This window comes from Apostichopus japonicus, chromosome 7 (assembly GCF_037975245.1).
Source record: "Apostichopus japonicus isolate 1M-3 chromosome 7, ASM3797524v1, whole genome shotgun sequence".
Taxonomy (NCBI): Eukaryota; Metazoa; Echinodermata; class Holothuroidea; order Aspidochirotida; family Stichopodidae; genus Apostichopus; species Apostichopus japonicus.
The window spans coordinates 23,981,974-24,008,607 of record NC_092567.1 but is presented as its reverse complement, the minus strand read 5'-3'; the positions used below and the strand labels follow the sequence as shown (position 1 = coordinate 24,008,607).

General features: G+C 36.3%; 1 protein-coding gene across 1 annotated transcript in view; it reads right to left on the bottom strand.

Moving 5' to 3' along the window:
• LOC139969816 (uncharacterized) overlaps positions 1 to 26,634 on the bottom strand; it is a 59,459-nt gene that overhangs the window by 14,375 nt on the left and 18,450 nt on the right. The window contains exons 2-4 of the mRNA XM_071975102.1: positions 10,166 to 10,237; positions 6,945 to 7,016; positions 6,417 to 6,494 (exon numbers count right to left, since the gene is read on the bottom strand). Coding sequence (XP_071831203.1) covers positions 6,417 to 6,494; positions 6,945 to 7,016; positions 10,166 to 10,237 — 222 coding nt within the window. The remainder of the gene's footprint in view (positions 1 to 6,416; positions 6,495 to 6,944; positions 7,017 to 10,165; positions 10,238 to 26,634) is intronic.

Here is a 26,634-nt window from a genome sequence, read left to right as displayed (position 1 = left end):
CCTACCAACAAAAAAGTGAACATTATCATACATTTGTACAACTTCCCTAAGACATCAGTGCTCACACTTTTAGAAGGATTTGATCTTGATACCTCCTTTTTTTTCTTTTTCTTTTTCTTTTTGATTTTGAAGTATCTCTTTGAATATTAGATAATTATTCATCTGTGACTCCTCAGAGTCGACTAAAAATTCCATGTACGTGTAATATTTCCTCTTTTGGTATACCGAGTATTACAATTATTTAAAGCGAACATTTTATAGTTAATTAACAAAGCAGCTGATCACGAATAAATTAACGAAACAATCACATATCAGCTGTGATCTATGTACATAAGAACAACACTGATGTATTATACTTGCTGTAGATTTTATATAAACCTCCTGTTTCCCAAATTGATTTCTGTTGCTTGCATTTGTCAGCTATAACATGCCTGCAGGTTGAAATAATGTAATTCCACAACTTTACCATAATTCCATTTCTCAGTAAACACTTCAAAACTTACTCATGACTTGTGTCGTTTACTGAGTACACTGCAGACAGGCATTTCATTTCCCACGTTTAAACTCGCTCAAACTGTCTGTAACCCACTCAAACCCGTCTGTAACCCCGTGCGCATAAGTGCAAAGAGAACGGAGTGATATTCCAGACGAACAACTCCGACGATTAAGTAGCTAAAAATAACCTATTCAAGTCACCATCCATAAAGTTATGAGATATATCTTAAAGTTATTTTACTTTTCCAAATTCAAAGTTTTCCTTGTATCAGTTTGTTAGAGGAAGTCTTTATGCTGATTATGCTGACACAATCGGGCATGGTAAGCTCCCAGTGGAATATGTTCCACCAGTCTTCGACCCTCTTTCCTCGATTTCATTGGTGGTACTGAATGCCGAAATCCTTTAGCGCCCTGCAGCTATATATAGCCACAGCAGGCTTGGTTCTCTCCGAATGTTCACGGTAAAATGTTAACAGAGTAAAGGGTTCACACACAGGAACAAGTCAATTGATCCTGCTGTCTCCCCCGAGATCTTATATTAAGAAACTTGGAAGTTAATGGGGTAGTGATTCGTTCGCATCTGTCATGTTTTATGTCTTGAAAGAAAGGTGCAGCCCTAGGTTCACCATTCTTCTTCCGAAATCTGAGGGTTGATTTATTTATTTATTTTTTTTATTATATATATATATATTTTTTAATTTTCATTTTTTGCTTAATCATTTCTTTTTACAACAGGCATGGATATACAAACTCACGGTGACAACACTGAGATATTAGCTGATGAACAGCTGTCGTAACCATTTATGTAGTTATATTAACCACCATAGAGATATGAATATATAGACCTGCAAGATTAAGTGTCGAAGCAGGTTTTGAAGCTTTTTTTTCATAAATTACTGCAAGAAACTTTTGTTTTTGATAGATCTCTACTTATCATACTGTACTTTACAAGATCTTTCCAATGGATAAATTTGTCAATTTTGGCTTTCCATGTAATAATCCTTAGAATTTGCAGTATAAAGACAAGTTAGTATGTTATGCTGTATTTCCCCGTCCCCCACCCTTCTATTACCCCTAGCTCTCTGAAATTAATGTCTAATGCCCCTCCCTACCCTTCACACACATTGGCAGCTGCTAAGCTATCATTCCTATTTCTTTCGAGAGAAAAAATGTCCTTCCCTAGAGGGTCTCCAAGATAAAAGTGGAAAGATTCTGAAACATGAATTTATTCTAAATTAGCTATTTATTATCTAAATTAACTATAAGCAGTTTATATTGATGAATCGTCAGTATACATTGCTAACATTGATGATGCCAGACACCATATTTTCCATGAACATTGTTTCTGTAACCAGTTCTTATCATTACTGAGCTGTTTTTTTGTCTACTTACTATCCATATTTTAACTACCATCGGCTGTCAATCGAACTTCAAAAAAGAGAAAGCTGTGACATCACACAAAATCCGCTACATACAAAATAGTTTGATTCTGCTGAGGCAAGGTAATATCTTTAACATGTAGGATCAGGTGAAAAGTTTATAAACTCTCTTAGTTCTTTTCTCATTGGTATTGGCAAAGGCAAGAATTATATCAAAGACAGTGCCTTGGGCATTGTGTTCATGTTTGTCCAAAATTGCATGGTTCACATGTTCTCTACAGCTCTCAGCTTACTACAATAAAATTGTTGTAAATGTTTTACTTTACATTATTCTGGTTTTAACGACAGAGTCATAAAACGGATCAATTTTACTCAGCCCCTGTGTCATGTAAAAGTTCTATCTATTGGATCTATAAATATTATGCTGTCATATATATATGTAGATATATATATATATGTTTATATATATATATATGTATATATATATATATATATATATATATATATATATATATATAGATATAGATATAGATATATAAAGTTGGTTGGCGTCTATCTTGGCACAGAGTGCTCTATGTCTGGTGGACAGAGCGAAATATATGACTAATTCTATAGATATATATATCTATATATATATATATATATATATATGTATATATAAGTATGCGTGTGTCAAAACAAAACTACATTTTAAACGGCCGTAAAATGTTAGTCTGACCAAATATACAACATTTGAAATGTCAATCTCACATCTATGACATTTTGATGTTTCAAGATTTATCCCCCCCTTAATGATAAACTCTGCCCCCTTCCTCCCTGGAGAGACCCCAGCCATGTCATAGACTGGTGTGACCTCTGCTCACATCACAATTTCTTAAGTTACATACTGTATATTTATGGAAATGTACCACTGTTGAGTTGTCAATCACCTTGGAAAGAAAGTTGAACTCCATGGTATATATGTAAAAAGGTTTGATGTTAGTAACACAGGTCTCCTCCACACCACTTCCGCCATATTTTCTTTCTTTTTAAACAAAAGTGATTTCAATATGTCTGTAATTAATGCCAATTAAACCACAAAGAAATGTTTTTATTATGTATGTATATATATATATATATATTTATATATCTATATTTCGAACTAAACAGTGACCATAAACAACTTCAGATAAATAGAAACGTTACAAAGAACTTTTGAAAACTTTCTGCTAATTCAGCAAACTTTGAACCAATATCACCTCTTTCTCTGTATCTTTTAAAGGAATTGATATGCGGCCCAACCAAATGGGAAGAGGGAGGAAGAGAGGGAGGGAGGGAGGAGGGTGGAAGAACATCACATGTGAGTAACCTCATAAAATGCAGATCTGTCACTAAGAAATAATTTGTTCACTTTTAATAGTACAATCACAATACCGCTTTACTTTTGGAAACCAGAAAATTCCCTCACATGATCATTCCGTACCGGCTGCATATCCTATCATGGAAATCCCAATGGGAACATATAAGATTAGGCATATTGAACGAACCTTCTTTCAAGCTTTCAAAAAAATAATGCATTAAAAAAGACAGATGACAAAAAATGTCTCTTCGACCTGGAAGTCAATTCAAAGAGACAAGTTTACTTTTCTACATAAGTTTACAAGAGTTTTTTTTTCAAATGTTTGATTCACTTTTGGGTGATCCTGAGTATGGAAGACTTCAAAACATCAACAATGAAGAAACAGAAGGGGAACAAAAAAGATGTTCTTTGTACATTTTCAGTCCCAAAAGAATCAACAATATTAATGAAAAATATCGTTTGCAATAAAAAAAAAGCTGTACTTTGTCCCTTGTAAAGTCCCATAAGAATTGGTAAAAATCATCAACTAACTTCTGTTTGTATGATTGTACAAAATGCATATTACATGAACAAACAATCTCTATTGTTTTTTAATGATAATTCCTGCTGTATGTATCTGATTAGTATTTTATGATTTACCATTTAACTAAGATCATAACTTACGAATGTTCAACATTTCATAGAGCTTTCGAATTGTTTGTACGTTACCAAATTGATCAGGATTTGGCAAACCCACTTCGCAAACTCAGACAATTTTCCTTTCAATAAAATGTCCATAAAATGACCTACTTTTCGTTCTGACCATGTAAGCAATGTCTGGACAAGTGACAACAATATGTTCTTCATTTTTTCTTTCTTGTAGATCATAACACAGTGCACAAAGCTCAGCAAGCAATTATGTGGGTTCATAAAGCATGTCTTTTTCTTTACTTAAGGGGCGGGGGGGGGGGGGGGGAGGACTGGTCAAAAAAATCTGCATTCTATATTCTATATGCCCTCTCCTATGTTGCTATGATTTAGCCGTGCCACCTCCCTCCCCCTTCCTCACCCCCCCCCCCCTCCCCTCCACTTATGAACAGATTTTGAAGGAGTGGGTAGAGCAGTTGCTTTCAACATGCTCTCCTACAAAATTAAATAAGTAATGTTATGGCTTTCCCTGATTTTGTTTCATCTATGGTTTTCTATTGTTTTTTTTTGTTTTGTTCTCAAGAAATCACATCTCTCTAATTGTATATAAGCTATTTATACTAAAAACACATATAACAGCACACAATGTCACACCTACAAACTTGAAAAAAGGGTTGCAACGTTCAGCAAAAATTTCAAGAAAACTGGAGAAAAAAAATTCCTTCTTTCCTTCTATTCCTTCTTCTATTCCTTCCTTCTATTCCTTCTTTCCTTCTATATTTGATCTTATTTTTTGTGAATATAACACTTAAAATGACCAATTGTGCAGTACCCAGCAATCCTTCTGCATGGTCATTGAGATATTTTAGTGGCTTATCTTCCTACTTAACCAATCTTTGAGAGGGTTTCAGCAACTTTGTAGTCTCCGATTTCATCATATATAAGGATCCTCTCTGAGTGATATCTACGCATTGATTTCAGTAAAGTTGCAGTACAAAGATATCAACTTTCAGGTGTATCATTTTGTAACTTTGCGTGGCAAAGTGGGTGAAAAACATAAATGACCGAAATAATTTCTCATGATGCAGATATGAAGCAATATTGTATTTTTTCTCCCCAGGTGATGGGAGGAAAGGTCAGTCTCAATTTTCACAAAAAATCTGAAGCATAAAATGTTAGAAGGGTCTTAAATGGGGGATTAAAATAGACTTTAACTCTGATATTACATCAACGATGTTACATCTAAGGTGAAATTTCAAACCAGATGGTCAAAACACTGGTCTAATTAAGAATAAAGCTGTAGTAAGATCTCCATCTCAGTCAAGTGGGGTTGTTCTGGATGGTGACATTTCAAAACAGAGGGTCAAAACACCAGTCTAATTAAGAATAAAGGGAGTAATATCTCCATCATAAGCAATCAAGTGGGGCTGTTCTGGATGGTGACATTTCAAGAATGAAGTTTATAAAAAAAAAACATAATCTAGAAACTAAAAGATCAGATTTACAGGTCTCCAATGTGGGCAGTGGCATTTGGTAGGAGCGAGGGCGGGAGGAGGAGGGGAGGTTGCTCGGATGAAGCCATTGAAAACAGAGAATTGAAGAAAGGGGGAGATAGATTTTACACCATCTAAACATGAAATTTGGGATTTATTATCGTCATATGAACAAAATATGAACGAAACGATCAAATGACAGATTTAAATTGAGCTCTGAATTGCCTACACGCATTATATTTTAATGAACTAATAAATACGCATGCAAACTTATCATAAAACAATTTGATAGATGACCCCGTTCCAAAAAATTTCTGTCTCCATCCGACATAATTGATGAAACTTTACTCAGCTTTTGCTCAAATACAGTAGTTTATCATAAAAGTGGATTTACAGACAAGGAGCCATTAATTATCTTACAAATCGAACTTTCATTAATTATGATCCAATTATTTAATTTAAGCACTAGATACTCGCTATGAGTCACATATAAAGGACTGCACATTATCCTTTCAATATGAAATGACGACCAGACTAGCTCATCTGCATATTAATTTATGACAGCTGAAAAGTGAGACCCCCAAAGAAAATTGCAGAATTTTTCCACAAAAATTAAGCTTTCTCACTTGAGCTAAAACTTGTGACCATATTATTTCTCAATATGCAGTATATATATATTTTTTTTTCAAAAGATGTGCTAACAAAGTTGTCAGTTTAACCAATAGATCAAATTTCATATTAAATAATCTATGATCTCGTCGTAAAAAACATGTGGACAGCTATTTCACAAATGTGCCCCTGGGAGGGCAAGGTTCCAGGGAGGTACAGGGTTAACACCCTTCCCTGTCCCTCTTTTCAACCCCGCACAAAAAAATTAAAAGTAGCTATTTTGCCCAACCTTGGTGGTGGACCTAATTCATGCCTAAGAAATCATCAGAATGCACAATTTGAGGTCTACAATTTTATAAGAGGGTCCACTCAGGGCCATAAATCTCCTAATTAAACCCCTGGATCCACCCCTTACCATGTGTGGAAGACCATGTATGAATAATCTAGTAGATCAGAAACAGGTTATTAACTTACATGTTTGCCAAGTGTTTGAGATCCTTGTGGAGAAAAGCTTCGATTGGAAATTCTTTGAATTTATTCTTATCAAGAATTCTGTGAAAGAGACGAACAAAACGGAAATTTATACACCCTTCCGACATCGGACAGTACTGCAGCACAAAATAAAAAAATTGGCGAGTGGTTCTGTTCGTCTTTGGCATTCATTCCAGCAGAGTTCAACAGAGTTAATATATGCATTTATTCCAACAGTGTTTGACCCTCTTAACACTCACGAGATAACAAGAGGTCATTTTTGCATTTCCATGTACCTATACTAATGGAAGACATTTCTTGAGGAAATGTGAAAGTCCTATTTATAGGATTTTTACAAGGAATTAACAAATATTTCGTTCAGTGCAAATTTCTCATCGCCATACTATAGTTTATGCCACATATGCCATAGAACTTGTACCATCCCCTGGAGTTCAGCACTGCCACACTACTAAGGATTCAAAAGGAGTTTATCGCCTTGGAAATAAAACCAATTTTATGGTTAATACTTACATAGATGAAACACTTGAGAGCCCAGCAAAAGAATTCTTATGAAGAACTTCTAGCTCATTGTAACTCAGACCACTGAAAATTAATAAGATCATAAGAAAATTAAAGAAGATCAGTTAACGAATATAAATTAATAATTCTTAAGGGATAAGCATTTGATCAATACTTTACAATAATTGCACAGAAGTGAAGTTACTTTGATTAGTTCTTTTCTTTAATTAGTGTGTGTCTTTAGTTTCTAGTACTTGATGTCTTTCATTTTAAGTAGTTATCCTAAGAAGACATCAATATATTACGAAGTATTATTATTATTATTATTAAGTATTTCTTCAAGATTACAAAATCAGTGGACTTTTCCCCAAATTCCACAGATTTGAAAAATTCAAAATCTTAGAAATACAATATGCGATAATGATATATGATATTTATTTAGGAGATTTCTAGCACTGTTTACTAAGAAATCAATTAATTTCAGCCATCAGAACATCACGTTCTGAGAGTAAACAACTGGCTATATAATCCAGTTGAGGCTTCTCACAGTATTTTGTCGAGTGAGTTGGTCTTTTCTAGCAGCATATGCTTGAGTGAGTCAGTTGACTATTATACGATCAGGGGAAGGCCAATGGGATTTGTAGGCAGTCTACTACCTGTACTTACAAAATTCATTTTCACCCCTTCAATATACAAGGTACATTGTAGTTTGCTTTGAAGTCCATTCATAACTTTCCAACAGGAATGTAAGCTTGCATCCTAACATATATAAAACATATATAGGCCTATATAACCTTAAAACATCAACAAAAGATTCTACATTTTAAAGGACTTTGGCTGTTTTCTTCGTACCATTCCCTGCAGTGTTGCGGTTACCAATCCCCTCAGACATATTTTAGTAAGTTTATCTCTCTCTCCTTTTTACCCGCCTTTTAACTAATAGCCATATCTTGAGATCCGTAATATGGTTCTTATCACAGGAAACTATTTTGGGTTTGAGTAGTCAAGCTTGCACTATCACAGCAGGACACCAATCTGATCCATGTGCATTGACAACAAAAAAACCAAGAATACAATTGATTTAGGTAAAAAAATGAAATACTTTTCCAGGTACACAGAAAATCTTGAGTTAATCTGGATCGATGACCATCATGCATACAAACTCGGAATTCTGATCCGGAAATAGGCAACAGGGTACAGTAGACGCTTAACAAAAGCTTGGACAATTCAACTGCATGTACTGAAATATCTGACCTTTTTAGGATTTTTTTTTACATTTGTAAGAAAAAGGAATGTTTTTGACAAAGTTGCTAAGGGAAAAAACTTGTTTTCCTTTTGAAGTCCAGTTGACACACCCATTATCAGACTTTAAAGCAGTTCAAGGAAGAGAATAAGCAAAACATTATTGAAACAGTCAGTACCTATTTCCACAAACTTTGGCATAAATTGTTTCCAAAACTATTTTAGCCAGACAAGAATTAGACCACTGCTGGGAGTGCACATTCCCTTCTGAGCCACACACACAAAAAATCAAATATATTAACTAAAGCCTAACCTTGCATTTTAGACCTTATTTATAGACCTAATTTGAAGTCTAAATATAATGCAACAGAAGCCACCATATGACGTCTGAATTTAAAAAAAAAAGATTCTATGCAGGAATTGGGGGGGGGGGGGTCCAGACAAGAATCGGGTACAGACTCAATAAATTTAGGCATAGCCTTCTTATTAGCTTTGGGCCCTGAGCCGTATCCTTAATCCGGGCCTGGGTAATAGTCCGGACTGCAGTATGTTAGTTGTTTTACCAATAATGTGTCTGGAACATGGAATTAACAATAACTTAAAACGTTAGGACATCACATGCCATGAGGGGGAACAAATTTCCAGATGTAACCCATAAAATATTTGTTGTGGTTTTGAGAGAGGTGTGAAAGTCATCAGACCGATATACCCATGGCATGTGGTAGATTGCATGTTAACATACCTCTACTGCCCTGATCATGCTGGGAGCCCTATAAGTAAAACTTACCTACAATTCCAAAAAGTGGCCCACAGGTAAATCAAACACATGTGAAGAATTTCTAAATTTAGGAAAATTTATAATAATTCTAAGCAGGGAAAAAATTACATCATCTTTATTGAAAATGTTACTTTTTTGCGGCAAGCTGATAAATCACACATATAGGCTGAGACAAAGAACTTCGATCTGAGTGGTTCCATTTGGTTTCAGCTGCATACATTTCACACTGGTTTGCACAGTAGCATCAGATAAATTTGACCATTGCAAGCCAATATGTCTTATTTTCGTACGATTGGATACCCGTCAATCTCATGTAACTAGTGGTTTTAACTGCATCATGCCGGCTACAAAAGAATGAGTTAACTCTTTAAACCAGCACAATAAACTTTGTATCAGGACCACAAAAAAACATTTTTTTTTTTCTCTTTTTTTTCCTTTCATTTTTTTTGAAAAAAAATTGAACTTATTGACTGATTTCATTGCTCCTGGATCATGCTTTGAGTAATTATATTTTGAACAAAAATATATCGTGAAAGGAGACATTACACGAGACGTTTACATTCATGTTTTTTTGTTTTCATTTTGCTCCTTACATCATCATCATGATTTTGTGATTACATAGTACACACTACTAGTGGCAACAAAATATTTTTACACTCTCGAGATAGTTGTCTACCTCTGATTGTGTAGATCTGCATGATGCAGACCATTAGAACAGAAGAACATGTCCAATGAGCCATTATAGCTTACAAGTACATTTTTAAATTGAGACTAAAATAACCAGAATGCAAAACTGCATTGTGGTTTTGATGATGTAACATGATGATGATTTATTTGTTTCAACACATAGTAATACAAGGTGAACAAGACAATATAACTGCAAATAAGTAAAATATGTGAAAGGAAGTAAACTAAGAAACCCTTGTGGGCTTAATGGAATAGAGTACTCCCATCAAAGAAAATAGGAAACCTTAACACCTAAAAAAAAGAACCCCCCCCCCCAAAAAAAAAGATAACATGAACAGTTTTCTTCATGAATCTGACGTAATGTATAGTGAGGGTGTACATGTTTACAAGAGTTTCACCATTTGACCTGTGATGACCCCAAATACAAATTAACACAGTTAAAATGTATTGGCATGAAAATGCATAAACGATACAATGACACTCTTTAATTGAAATTGTAGAAGTTGCACATGAGATATATACTCACAGTTCTTTGACATTGTTGAGACCTTTGAAGGATTTCGGTGGAATTTTGGTGAGCTTGTTGTGCGAGAAATCCCTGCAATGAAAGTAATAAGAACAGCTGTCAAGTACGTTTAAAGAAGCCAAAGCATAAGTTGTCTAATATTTGTGATCAGCTTTTTTCATCTCTTGCCAAGGAAGTCCAAGCCACTGCGGTGTGGCCACTATGTTACACATACATACTGTCATAGCATCCCACACATAAACTATTGCCAATCAGGAAGTCTGTAAGGTTGAAGATGCCAACCAGTATATGGACCGTGCCTTTACACTAGATTCGGATCAGATCTTGACATCGGATCTGATCCTGGCGTCAAGATCACGGCTGTTGTGTTAACGCAGTTCAGATCCGGATCTGATCCTCCTATTTGATGCTGGCAGAGACCAGGATCTGATCCGGATGTCGAGATAAGTTTTGCAATGTAAACACTGACGCATCAACAGTGACCCAAGATGTCCGGTGACCTCATTACGTCACATGCATTCTCGCGTGAAATTCCAGTTCTGTATCATTCATGTGCTAATTCCTACATAGATTCAGTGCATTTGGGCCGTACATAGCATTGTCACCCTAAGCATATACAGCATGGCAACGAAAGTTTGGTGTGTACGTACTACGCGAGGCTGCGCATGACACATTTCCAATCCAACTTATTTTACCAACATCCGGTGAAAAGCGAGGGGGGTGGGGAGGATCAGAGTACGACTCAAGTGTAATTGCATCCAGATCAATGCATAAGTTTACCCCATGGAGAGATGATCTTCTGATAACATCAGGGGATCTGATCCGGATCTAGTGTAAGCACCCTAACCCTCTCAACATCTGTCAATAAATATTCTCTTACACCTCTTTCAAAGATCTAACCATCACATGATGCAATTGTGTGACCAGCTGACACTGTCAAACGGAGAGAGATATTAAAGAGATGTGAAGAGTTTATTTTCGCCTTCCTCATTGACTTGTCTGAGAGTAGACAACTAGACATCAAAGCTGGTCAGCAACAGTGTCCCCAAATATGGTAAAAAGTCAAATAGTTGTCATTCATTTTGTTTATCGTTTATTTGTTGGTTTATTGTTTATTTGATTTTTCCACAGATAATAAATATATATATGTGGAGGGAAGTCCTTTAAAAGCCAATACAGGCTTAACAAAGTAAAGGACTCCCACAGAAAAAAAGTATATATATTTTTAATCTTGAACTTAAAAACAAAAGGACCCTCAGCAGGATCAACACAGGTTGGAAAGGTTGGAAATTGGGAGAGGGGTGGGGGCAGGGAGGTGCAGGAACAAAGGCAGGAATCAGACCAATGTTCAATGGTGTTGAAAATGACAAGTTACTTTGTTACAAGTGCAAGTTACAGTGCCAAAGTCCATGTGAATTTATTGTTCCACAAATGAGTGGCAAGGGGTCATACCCTCTCCAGCTTACCCTGAGTAATAGGCCCTGGTTATATAGTTTACCAAATGTAGTGTCAGAAACCATATATAGGCACCTGTCAATGTATTTAGTCTGCATGTATGATACTTTATCTGTTTAATATTTTTTATAAAATTTTTAATGTTTTTTTATTTTACAAATTTCATTTCTAAGTATTTTTATGTATTTATTGAGCTTGTGATATACAATATTAAGCTTAAAGTCCGTTATTTTATGACTTTTTTCTTTCTTTTGTTTTTTGCATGTCATGTCAGATGGGAATATCCAATATACAGTTTTAGATCATTTTTGGTTTACATACATTATATACATTAGCAGTATATTGCTTTAAATCTGACATTCTAATGGCATTAACTCACACATAGTCATTGAGAAAGTTATCACAATATCACTTGATCTTGTTGTAAGCTTCAATCATCACCCCCTTCTAAAGACAGAGTAGTCTTATACTGACCCATATTAGGGGTCTTCATGATCTTTCAAGACAGGCAATTTACAGGATGAAAGATTTGTCTGGTCTGTGTGGTTCATCTGTCAAGTCTGGGGTTACCATAAACATACATGTAAAGGAAGTGTTGTAAAGTACTTTAATCATCTTCATAGATAGGTAGCAGGCAACCATGATCAATGCTTGCATTGCCAGTACTGTCACCTTGATCAGGGAAACAGTGAGGGCAGGCTTACGGTTTGATGAAGCACTGGTAAATGGGCCCCTTAAAGGGTGTGAAGACTCACGCAAAAAGAAACGTCTAATGCCGGTACTGTGACCTAGTTTGAATGAGGTGTAACAGAAGTTTTAAGCACCACCATTGATCCCAGAAAATACACACACAGCTTGCTACCGTCGGTAATTAGACACTAGTGTAAAGTCAGTACATACAGCTGCCGTCAATACCCACAGCATAGTATACCAACGATAAGATAACAATTAAAGATAACAATTAAGGTATCACGTTTCATTACTGTCTGCATTTTGTAGCGACACAAACAAAACGTCACTTGCAAGCAACAAAAAATTAACTTTTTCAGATGGCCGCACGCGGTTTGGGGCGAGTCTTCAATGCCTTTAAATCTTCAGGAATGTACATGGGCCCCCTGGAAACTGGTAAAGTGATGGGGAAGATTTTCACACAGATATGGGACAACACAGTTCATTGGTGTAAATCTTCCGTACAAACTCCTTCCCCCCCCCTCTCCCACAGACCAAATCTTAATAATCATTATATACTACACATGTTACAGAAGTGCAAGACGGGGGTAACAAATCATTGAGAAGCAAATTAAAATTCTTTTCTTTCATTTACTAAATTAAAACATGTTTCTGCATTGAAGAAATAAAAATAATGAATGCAATATAATTCAATTTAAATGGGAAAAGTTAAGAAAACTGACTGAAATTACAAACACACAAGTTTGAAAGTTATAAGGCTGAAGAAACTTGTCACTAGAACAGTACGTGGGTGGACCCCAGCAGCCACAGGATTTCAAGGAATGATCTTGCTTTCAAATTTTGCATTTGAACTTTAGTCTCCTATAAAATACTATGGTTCCTATGCACAAATAAATTGACGATATGTCTTTGGACTTGCAGAGCAATTTGACCATTATTAATAGCAATTATGTGCTGCAATACTGGAAATATAATTCCCTGGATTTTACAATTCCTGTGCAGTGCCAACTGAGCTATAAATACAGTCCTTAAATTGGCTGTGTATCACTTGATAGCCAGCTCTGAGATGGACCTAAAAGATTTGAAATTCCGGTGTCTCTATTTTAAATCCTACTCTAATCAAACCTTTCTCTGCTCTTAAAAAGCGTACATGCAAATTTGAATGACATAATCGATCGGGAGTCCATCCTAAGCGCGAGGCTGCTTTAAGTATCCTGGACTGACATTGGCTATCTGGAAAGTTGATCACCACAAACATTCGGTGCTTAGAAGGGAATAGCAGGCAATACTTAGCTGAATTATATGTACGGAAACAGGTTGCTATGTAATATAATGTAAACATCAGTACTATCATATCTATTTCCGGTTTCTTTTCAAAATGACCAATTTAAATCTAATTTTCTTCTTGTATTCTCTTTACTTTGGGCTCATACAGCCACTTTCTGAATCATTGAAACTATTAAATAATGATATATAAACGTGTATTAAACCAGGTGTCTGCCAAATCAAAAAGCGCTAAATGTTGAATTACAAACGTTTCCTGAACTGGTATGGAGTGCACATGTATAGTCAACACTATGCATTCAATACATGCATGCATGTGTTAACATGTGCACAATATACAAACTGTATACTATTGTTGACAGTCCATAAAGCATTGAGCACTGAAGTTTCAGAGCTGATGAAATACAAAAATTACACTATTTGCTTTGTTAAATGAACCTTACTTGGCAAATACTCAAAAAGTGGAAGTCAATTTTTATCAACTCAGTGAAAGTTGCAACTTTGCTTTACATATTAAATCTGTTGATAACAGAATTAATGTCATATTGATCATTTAGCCCCAAAATACAATTTGAGGGAAAAATTTCTGGTAATTCCTTTCAGCAGATTGTTGATAACAGAATTAATGTCATATTGATCATTTAGCCCCAAAATAAAATTTGAGGGAAAAATTTCTGGTAATTCCTTTCAGCAGATTGTTGATAACAGAATTAATGTCATATTGATCATTTAGCCCCAAAATACAATTTGAGGGAAAAATTTCTGGTAATTCCTTTCAGCAGATTGTTGATAACAGAATTAATGTCATATTGATCATTTAGCCCCAAAATACAATTTGAGGGAAAAACTTTTCAGCAGCTTAGCAGGCCTCCATACAATGAATTAACATTCTTATTGTAAGACCTGACAAATGTATCAAACAAGCACTGTCTTGTTCTCATTGATCACTATGTAATATGATACGCGATAAGCAGTGGGGGAGCGTCCATACAGTCAGGGGGGGCGGATGCCCCCCACCTTACGGACTCAAATGGACTGCTGGCGCCCTTTTCAGCTCTTTACCACTTTTTACTTATTCGCAATTATTGACTTTTTTATTGCGCTATCATCTACCTATTGACATTTGTCACATTTTGTTGGTGTAATTTGGCGATGACACCTATTTATTCTTCGTTTATCTGCAAATTAGCCAGGTCCGGAACGGGTCATTTCCGGCGATCTAGGGAGTATCTTTACTCAAAAAATTTCTGTACGCTACGCGCCAACCTGTGGTGGCGCTCCGCTTAGATAGTGTCGAAAGCACCCCTACAGACCATTCTCGCCCCTCCTGACTAATACCCCTAGCTCCGCCACTGGCAGTAGGCTACACATCTGAAAGCATGCGGTTAAAAAAGCAGCCACTATATAAAGTAGCAAATCAGCCAGTTCGATTCCAGGCGGTTTCATCGTCTAACGAGTGTAACAGAAGGTATATAATTGTGTCTAGTAATTATCGTTATTGAACATAACACAACAGACTGTTCAGTACTGCATCCATTACAGTACATGCCATTACACAGAAACAAATATACAGAGGCAGATCAATATAGGTGGCTCCGAGGGCCTTGTTTCCGCCCCCCAAGCCCGCCCCCCTCCCTTTACAAATATCTCGACACTAAAAGGCTAACCCGCAAAACAAGGCAGTTGAAATATTTTGCGCCCGTTCTTTTGGGCATGCAACTCACAAACAAGTAAACTTAAGTTTGCCTTTTTTATATTATAATCTTTAATATGTATAACTACAGTCCTTCTTACATCACAGTGGCCGTTATTACAGTGGCCACTTGTTTTATAGTGAGTTATTGTTTCAATAACAATTATCTTGCTGCTGGTTAAGTGTCCACACTTTCACAGTGGTCCCTTGGTTTAATTAGTTCACTTTTGTCTTATTTAACACTTTTGGCCCAATTAACTGAATTCATAATTTAAAAGAAAAAGGAAAAAATTACAATTTTGACAAAAACTGTGGTTAGTTTATAAATATATTACTCATGACCAATAGCTAACTTAGGTCAACACTTTTTTAAACTCTTTGTTATTATGAGTAACACATATAACCTTCCAATTCCAAGAAATTCTAAACATTTCAAGTATAAGTATCCACCCAATAAAATTGTTCATATGTAACTCTAAATGCACCCTGCTGTTTCATATTGACTTGAACTTTTCAAAACCATTTATTGTGCAAAATACTCTGCATACCTTTGATTAAGTTTTGTCAAAAGGTAAGGAAGGCAGCCAATACAGAAACATATGAAATCACCATTTATCCATGTGATCAGGGCATAGCTAGGCTTCAGTTTTTAGGTGGGGGCCAATGGTGTTTTCCAGGGGGAGGGGGCAAGCATGACCAAGTTTCTACAAAAAAAATCAATTTCTGACAGTTTCTATGAGGCCTGACAGATATTTGAGGGGGCCTAGGGGCCCCCCTCTCCCTGTTAGGCACCAAAAGTACTTTTGAAACCAATAAACTTTTAACCAATTTAAAGCTTATCGAAAATATTACCAGAAGAACTTGGCAGAGAGAATGAAACTCACTCAACAAAAATAAATGGAATTAAAAGATGGCACATCAAAACCATAATTCTATTATCCTTCATTTTTTTTGTCATTTTTTTTTTTGAAAGATGCTTCTTTAAACCATCCCTGGCACCAATTGCTCTTGAAAAAGAACTATATATTCCACGCACAGCTGTCGTGTCGTGAGAATAAGTAGAATCTGTAAAGTACAGGAAGCCATAATTTCTTTTACTCCTGAAGAGCAACACAATTGGAGGAAGACGCCTCCGGGCTATCAGTCGAGGAAACTACATACCTGAAAAGTTTTAGAAAGATGTCTACTATATTTTTAAATCAAGCTATTCCAAAGCATACCTGTCTGAACTACTAAACAATCGATGTTGACACAACCCCTTTGGATTCAATAGTCCTCATTTTTTCTCCACCTATTCTTTCTATTTTTTTTTTCACCTTTTTTTTCTCCTTTTTTGGCCATTCATAACAAAGCTACGACTTTTTAAATTGGTTCAAATTTGTTTTTAGAACTTGTATTCATAGAACTTAAATTTAGCTTCATTTTTTTTTTTTTTTGGCAGTCATACTGAATTCAGAATAACAATATTAGTGGAAATGGGAAACTCCTCAGCTCTGGCAATCTAACATGCGAAGGACATATTTTGTACAGTTTATACATGTATGTATTGCGAGACAACAAATGATGAGCAGTTACATTCAAATGTTGTGACATGATCAAAATTCTGTGGTAGGATTGCCCTGGATCAAGTGTTGCATGCAGCTAGGGGTGGCCAAAGGGGTATGGGGGTCGATCTGTGGGTGCATGAACTTTGAGGGGCAGATGGATATGTGAACTTGATTTTAAAGTGCCAATTTCACCACAAGGTTACACTAAAACTTTCTGTCAAAATGAATCCCATTCATTATGTATCACAAGAAAAGTGCATTATTTAATTACATTTTGAACTAAATTTCAAGATTTGAATCATGATTTTTCTTGTCACAGCAACAATAACAAATTCTAAATTCCAAAGGGTAGCCTACTTTTTATATTTATTTACCAAGGAAAGACCCTTCTTAAATGCAATTGGACTTTTTGGGGTCTTTCAGAAAACGGAGGGGGGCTTCCCAGCACCCTGTCTGTCACAACTTCCGTGGGATAATACAAAATGGCACCCTCTAGCGCCCCCTCTGTTGCGACCCCGGGTTTTTCCTTTGGCCTTCAAAGCCGATAAAAATAAAATTTTAGATAGATTCAGGGAAGTAAACTCAAAGGACCAAAAGACTACTGAGAGGTTTCTGAAAGTTAACAAAAACGATATATTTACAATGATACGATCTCTACTGATTTGTACAAGGATTATTGGTACTAGAAATTTGGAATATTACAGACAGATTTTACAATATTGTACTGCTGTTCTGACCTCCTTGCGTCACCAACAACGATGTCGGGATTAGGCTCCCTCGTAGGCTGGTATCCCGTGACTTGGTCAGGAGTAAAACCGTTCCCTGCTGGTCCAATTCGACTCAACGTTTGTATCCCAAGGATGGCTTCCTCCTGGGTGAACTCCGAAAAACTCTGCCGAAGTCACGCCTGTCCCGGTTAAACGACGCACCAATCTTATAAACAAACAGTCCACCGGTTCCTCCGTCCGTCCCCTCGATTAATCTTTTATCTCAGATGAATTTCTTTATACAATAGATCGGAAAACTCTGAACTAAACTCCTCATCACCGAAAATATCTCTTCTTATATAGCCGGGTTTAATCTCCCGAAAGTTCTTTTCCAGGAATCCTGACGGAAAAACATCGAGAATCATCCATGTCTCGAAGATACGACTGATAGTGCATCGTTCATTGGTCGACGATATCCGGTCACCTGCTAAAAATTACTTCCCGTATGTTCTGGAAATTTGCACTCGTTAATACCGAATAGCGCCATCATTTCTCGACGCTTCCAGAAAAAAACGCACAAGTTGTCAGTCACGACGAGTGACCTACTTATCACCCTGACCAGCATATACTGAATACACGTACAATGAATAAAGTCGTTCGTGACACTGTCACTGGATGCAACAAGAAGGTTCAAGTTAAACCATCAAATAGAAAGATATCCACTCATCAAGTAAGTGAGGGAGAATCAAATGAAGGTCCTCCCCCCGCCCCCACCCCTCCAGACCCCAATATTGAATTTTTGTTGGAGTCCCTGGAGTTACAGTGGGCCCAACTATGGAGATATTAAGAAGCTCACTGGTGTAAGATTTGCTTATTAAAGTAAAGGTGGCTTGCTGAAGTCCTATACCCTTGAATAGTTTGAGTGCATGGTGGTTACACTGGAGGGGGAAAAGGTCAATAAGATATCATTAAAGAGAATGAAATTATATTGGTACCACCTCCCAGCTTGAAACCTTCTTAACGTTGCTGACATATACTGTAAAAAACTGAAAATTTTTATTCATTTTATTTCATAACCAAAGGCATCTCCTGTTTGTTTCAATTTGTCCCGGAGACATAGAACCATTTCTGTCAACTTTTGCCTCTTTCTTCACACAGATATCATCTCATGGTGTCATATTTACTTTCATGTAAAAGATGTAATCGACATAGATCTGCGACTTCTTAAGTTTCCTAAAGGTGACACCTAAAATCAGGAGCACATGTTTCCTTGTTTCACTTTTTTTTTCGTCCTCCTTAGTTTCAGTTTCTTTTTTCCATTTTCCCTCTTTTTTTTTTTTGGCATATTTTTTTTCTTTCTGAATTAATGGAAATATGGTGCACAAGCTAACTAATGTCACGCACAAACACATCGCCTGTAGGGTTTCTATATGGAGGTCAATCAGAGCCACTAAGCTTTAGGCATTAATTAGCATTCCTCTCCATCCCTCTAACTATAAAACTATATACTCTACCGAAGAATATTGCAATAACCAGATAAGCTTTGAACACCTGCTTGGGATATATACACTGTAATTTTTTTTTTTTAACAAAAAAACAAACCAAAAATGGGATTTCTCATAGAACTTGGGAGTATTAAGTTTTGTTTCCAGTAACATTCAACCTTATCCAAATATGGTTTATGCTGGTACCAGCAAACAACCATATTACTATCCCAAAAATACACACCAGTGCGCTCGATATTAACAGATCAAGCAGGGGGGCAGCCAACTTTTCTATTATGGTGTGTTTAAATTGCCTCAGAATTCCTCTGAAACAGCAGGACACAAACTTTTTAAATGGACACTAAGGTAACTTCAAAATATGAAAGAGGCAGCAAGGCATTTGTTTTGCAAAGTGAGAGAAAACACTTATTAGGATGCCTCACAGCAAACAGAGAACTTGGAAGAAACATCAAACATGTGTAATGTTGTAGTTATATTTGCTTTACTTTTACTTTTCATTCAAATTTTTTATTTTTTCCCCTTGGATTGGATATGGTTTCAACTTTGCGAATTAAGTAAACAATATGATAAATTACTTTAATAGTCTAGTGGTTTCATAGGAAGATGCATCCCAAGTTTGTGTCAAGGATGAAAACTTTATCCTAAAAGCAGCAGTTCACTGAGCATGAATTGCAGATGTGAAAATTAAAAGAAACTGTTTGACCTAGTTAATATTGAAACAGGCTGGATTCATCTTTGCTATAGGCAATATGCTGAGAATTTTTCGGGCACCTACTGAAAGAAAAAACATTTGCAATGTGTTTTTCAATGGTTAAACTGATATTATTATTATCATTATTATTGTAAAAACTTCCCCAATAATTCTAACCAATATGGAAGGGTAATTACACAGCAAATGATTGTATGTTATTGGCATGCAATGTACTAACCGATGCTCACCTATATGATATGCACATTAACATGTTGAACGCACGCGGACCTCGCGAAAAATTTTGGTTATATTTTTCGGGCAAGTCGTTACACCCCACCCCAAATCAAATTGGGCTCCTACGCCTATGGCTATGTTACTATGCATGCCGGGTAGATTTAATTGGTCTTCCAAATTTCTGTTCGGACAACCAAAATCAACTTTGGAGGTTGTCCAGCAGCTGACTAGTGGTTTACATCAAATTCAGATGCCATTAAACTAAAATACTCCTGAATAGGAATATGATAGCTTGGACTTATGATATGCCATTAACCTTGGAGGTATCAACATAAAACAAAAATAGTGGTAGGCCTTCGATCCATCCGAAAAGGAGTTTTACCGGGCCAAAGCTGGTGTTTTTATTCTTTAAATCTGCACATCTATCCCACAGTGCACTTGTTGTTCCTTCTCTGTGATTTTGGTATACTTCTTCGGAAAACCAAATTTGCAGTTCCGATAACCATTTGGATGATAACTCTTGGTTGTCCAAGGGGCAAGGAGAACATAAAAATATAGAAAAAAATCAGTGGACAAAACAGTAGGTGTATTAAACAGTGTTGTTTCTTTTATTACCATCATTTTTTTATTTTTTTTTACCATTTGTTTTATAACCATTGCTGGAGGGAACACCTGAATAGGCTTACAGTAGGTCTCAGAATAGTTTGCAAGGGTTATCACCATGCATTGCAAAATATAACTTAAGCCCTGTTTTTTTAGAAGTTTTGACAGAAATGATATATTAACCATGCAGGAAAATGCTACTGAGACAGTATCTTATCCCTGATATAAACATATTGCTGTTTGCCTCCAACATGAGATATTTGTGACAGTCTCCATCTCAAGTTATGATTATTCAGACAGGTTCAAACAACAGGTGTATCTAATTACAGCACAAATATCCTCTAGAAAATTAATTGCATCCACCCTGACCCAACTCTTGGCTATTTTGTGTCAAGCTAGATATCAAAGTCATCAGCAGAGGAGAAAGATCTTGACACCAAGGAAATTCTATTGTAGGAACATTACCTTGGCCTTCCCCTAAACTCTCCAAAAAATGCTCTCATGGGGGAAGGGGAGGGGAAGTCAAAGGACATGAGGAATAGCTATTCTCCATCAATCCTTTAGAAGCTAAAAAAAGAACAATTTTGTGGATTTCCAAAATATATATCACACCTCATTACACCTGCTAAATGGAAATGTATTCCATATTTTTGCTATATATATATATATATTTTTTATATATTTATCCTGTGACAAGTAAGGTCAAAGGTTACACTAAATCATTTCTGTCAGGGCCTAATTTATTCCCCAAAAGAACTTCCAGTGGTCATAAAGGGGGTTGTGGAACAACTCAGGGAGGAACATGAATGATATGTTGCAACCTTTTCTTCAACAAATTCCCATCAATCATCCTTATCTCTCACATTTGTGACAGACACTTATAGAGATTTATGAACCAAAAAAAAAAAGGAGGGGGTAGGGGTTAGAAGCAGACTGTTTTTTGCCAATTGCTTTTGGTAACTTTTGACCAAAATGTTATGAGAATTGAATGGAGATGTCATAAAAGATCCTGAAAAGTAACATAATTTCACAGGAAAAGTACAAAATAGTCAATAAAGTGCTTGTTGATGCATGTAAGTAATAAATAAAGACTAGAGTGCCTGGATAGTTTTTCCCTTTTAGAGAGTCAGGTGATGTTTTGTTTTGGTTTTTTCTAGGATGTAGTTGAATCCCAGGACGGCACATTAAGTCCGATATAGCTTAAAAGATGACTTTAGGCATAAATTTTCATTTTGATATGTTGTAGACCATTGAGAAATATTGCTATCAGACCCTGGCTGTATTTATGTAAGTTCAAGTTTGAGAAAAACCCCTTTAAGCAAGTTTTGAGAAAGCCCCTTTAAAGCAGCTGACATTTGGGAATTAAAGTGACTGGTCTATACAGTCTAATACATAGACTATTCAGGTCAGTACCTCAGATCTATGCAACACAAAGCACCATGATAAAACATATAACTTTGATGACCTCAAACGGCCACATGTTGATTATGTATTACAAGTTTGTCAATGATAAATGATGTTGATTCTTATCCAAGGGGGGGCTCTGTCGTTGATGAATTAAGTTAAAAGAACATGTTTTCGGCGAGTTATTAGAATTTATAAACAACGGGATAACATTAATTATAGGACTCCACTGAGGAGCCTATGTCATTAATAATTTAGCCTTAAAGGAGCATTCCATAGATTTGTTTTATTTTAAAGTTGAATGTCACAAAACTAGAACAGCTATGGAAACATTACTAGTGCTAAACTGTCTTCTTGGACTATAACATATCAGAACCAAAATTCTGCTAAAAATGGTTCTTTAAAATATCCATATTCGTTCCTCCAACAAACTGAATTCAACTGTTCCTTAAAAAGACCTATGGTTACAGAAGCTTTGAATACTCTGGCTCTTATCTCTGGAACAAGTTACCAGATCACATTCGAACATGCTCTAAACTTTCTACATTCAAAAGTCTACTTAAGACCCATTTTTTTTTGTTCTTTTGTAAATGAATTTGCTTGCTTTGTAAAGCTCCTTGAACAGTGACTTTTGTCCACTGATTTGGCGCTATATAAGTCTCATTTATTATCATTATTATATTCAAAAGTTTATCTACAGGTGTTAATTCAAAATTTGCCAGACAACATTTTCCAGCATCCATGGTTCAAATTCATTTAAAAAAATTACTGCTTATACCTTATAGGCTATCAACTCAAGGACAGGAAGTTTTGGAAACTTTTATGCTCAATTTTCTGCAAATTGAATTTCCATTCATCTTGCTGAAATTAAACAACTTCTAAATATGCTGTATCTATATTGAAACAGTATTAATAATTCCTCTAATTCCCCAGAATCATTTCACTTTACAGATATATAGTTAAGCTCTCTATTACTCAGTTTGATGCTATGCATTCGCTTTGCTTCAGACTCTCCGTCTGAAATTTTTCTAGCTAACTTCACAGCAGGAGTTTTAACCACCAGATCTCCAAAACCAACACAACACAAAGCTGTATTTTGCATTGGTATTATTACTGTAACTAAACTTGAAAATATTTCTATATAATCCTGGTATATTTGCACCCAATTGGAATCACCTTACTACAGAGATCTCAATGTGGTTAAAACACATTTTGCTAAAAATAATTAGTAGTGTGTTTGCTTCATCCAAAATGTTATGTCCCTCAAATGTAATGACTTTTCTCCATTTCAAGATCCTGTGATGGTTGATAACTCTTATTGTATTATCTTATTTGCGTATACACATCACTCCATCAACGCCACCCCCCCCCCCCCCCTCAAGGAAACAATGCATACTAGCACTGCAATATCTAATGTGCAAATTGGGAAACAAGGAAAAAGACAAAATGAGGTGAAATCATTATAAAGTCCAAGTCCCTGCACACGCAATCGATACATGCATGAAAGCAAATGAAATATGTCAAAATACTGAAAGAAAAATAATTTTCTATGTGTCTTTCAATGGTTAATTAAACTGATATTATTATGATCATTATTATTGTAACGACTTTCCCAATAATTATAACCAATTTGGAAGGGTTATAACACGGCAAATGATTGTATGTTATTGGCATGCGATGTAATAACCAACGCATGCCTATATGATATGCAGATTAACATGTTGAACGCGCACGTAGCGCGCGAAAAATTCTGGTAATATTTTTCGGGCAAGTCGTTACAGCCCCCCCAAATCAAATTGGGCTCCTACGCCTGTGGTAGTAAACATTTAAAACTTCCCGAAATATTTCATTCGACGTGGGTTTCGCTTTGTAAACTCTTTTTTTTATTTAGAAATTTTTATGTAGAAAAGGGCACATTTTTAACCTGAGGAAAAGTGGGGGGGCACGTGCCCCCTGTGCCCCCCCGGTTCCGCCGCCCTTGGATGGGCTAATGGTACAGTTGTCATGTTTTCTGGTACTTTACATAATCTTTACTTTACGACAGCAGCAGAATTGTGACAAATGTAATCGTTTCAAAATGTAGCATTACTATGTACGATGCTACTACATTGAACCCTGTGCACTGTATAATGGTCCACTTATATTATACTGGGATTTTTTGTCCACCTTTACTTACATTTAAATTAAATTTTGACTTCGGGTTTGTTTGGTTGAATTTTCGTAGCGCCAATCATCACTTACCTCCTTGCACATCTTGAAGCAAGCACTGACACATTAATGTTACTTTCGTGAGAGGACACGCAACAGTTATCAGAAGCTCTCTTAATTATCCAATTGAATATTTGGATCTCGGGTATCCATGGTATCAAGTTATGTACGAGGCTGAGGTCATCACCGCGTGGAATGGACCCATCACTAAACTGCTAGAGCGGGGCCCGGCACTGAGATGCCTATGAGAGAGGGTACCACTGATGAGTTATACAATCATCCTCAAAGGACGATAGGAGTTTATGTTATAGTTAATTGACTTTGATACATTACAAACCCTTAAATGTGTTTGTTTTCATGTCTTGTTGTTGTCATGTCACAGAAGTTATTTGACATATATACATCTGTAATCCGCGAAGACTTGGTGTATACAAATGACGGTCAAGCCTCCATATAGAATAACAGTCCTCAAATTTACATGAGCATTAATAATTTGCTACTTGATTGCACAAACTATCCCAAGTACTAGCATTAGGATTCATCCCTGAGCACACCTAATTAATTGACCAGCCACCGTATGATTGTAAAACACAAACTTGTGCTCTAATGGCCAGTAATACTTTCCTGTGTGTGAAGACAAATTTGGCTTGACCACAGAAATAGTAATCTGTGTGTTTCGTCATGAATTTGTACAGAGGAGCTTGCAGTATGGCTAGCATGAACAAATAGGGTAGATATTCAATGTCCCCTGTTTTTGGCCAAAAACAGGGGACTAGGTGGTATTTGCTAAAGGCAGGGAAGATCTTAATGCAGGGCTGGAATTAAAAGAATCTCAATAGGCAGCAACTCGTCTTTACCTGAAATCCTTCAAGCTGCACACTGGTGGTAATAATTTGCTGGGATATAAGGGAGAAGGCAAAACTGTTTATTTACCCTGGGGGCTTTGTAGGGTCTTAGCTATTCAGATAACAAAAGGCTATTCAACATTATCCAAAAATAATTCTCTCTACAGTTACTTTCACTTAAAGGAGGTACAGTACTCAGTACACATGTACATTGAGATGGTATACTTTATTTAAAGAAAAATTCCAGATAGAAAAACCGCTTCGTTTGATATTTTATATCGAAAGTTACTAGTAAGTGGAGAATTTCTGCCCTTCCCATGACCTTCTTAATTCCTTCCATACAGAGGAGGCCATAACAGTCTTGTGATGTGCTGTGGGAGTATATTTCAGTATAGTACACTAAAGGGCTATTCTTATATTAATTACCTGCAGTGTGCTGGTCACACCAAGTCATAGCTGGTAGGTATAGCTGGGAGGCTATCACAGATTTAGTGCTTTGTCACACAAAAAGCTGCTGGCTTGATCAAGTCTAAAATATGACGTCATTGAACCACATGTCCTTCAATTTCTCTATTTCTGGTTTTCTTTTATTTATTAAAATTTTTATATTCTGTGACAGCTAGGAGCTATCACAGAGTTATGTCAAATTTAGGTATACATGCAAGATTTTAATTTTTTATGTGTGGTTCAAAGGGGGGTTGGGAGGGGGGGGCGAGAGGGTGTACAACGCCATCCCAGTACACCTTTTAACTGTGCCTTCACGAAAATGAGAGAAAAACACTGTGCTACAGAATGTGCTAGTTGGGAGAGAGTTGTCATGATAACATGTGGATCTGTTTTGAAAACTGGGAAATAAAAAGAATTCTCTTGTGACGGTAAGCTATTTTTAGAAGCAATTACTAACACATTAAAAAGTAATATTCAATGTCGCCAAAATAAAGTGCAAAATACTGATTATTACAATTTCTCTGCGTAAATGTCATTTATGAAACAAACCAGGAAATATTATGGAGAATGTGCAGACTTTTGTTAGGTATTTTCCTGGCATTTCCAGACACCTTTGTGACATTTCTGGATGTTAAAATTTAAACCTAAACTGAAAACCTGGCAGAGAAATGGTACGAATTATCGTCAAATCTCATGTCAGAGTTAACGCATGAAGAAGGAGATGCTGAATAACCCTTATAATTAATTAATTAATATAAATAATTAGGGCATGTCGAACTCATCCTGTTAAGGCCCGGTCACACTATACCGATTTTTTATCGGAATACTATCCGATTTTCCCGGAGGAATCGAACAGCCAGTTTTTCGTTCAGGTCTTCTAGCCACAGTGATAAAGGACCTGATTTGCTATCTGTTGAGCCATTCCGATGTGGACGTCACTTCAGAATGTAGTCAGTTCCAGAACCCCTCAGATTTGGAGTAGGTATTCGAATATTCCACTGCATTCATTACATTCACTACCACAAACCTCACTCTTCGGCCTAAAATCGGAAAAATCGGACCGTATTCCGATAAAATATCGCTGTAGTGTGACCGGGCCTTTACACTTCAGCTAATGTACAGTAATGTATCTAGACCATTGCAAATATTAACATTT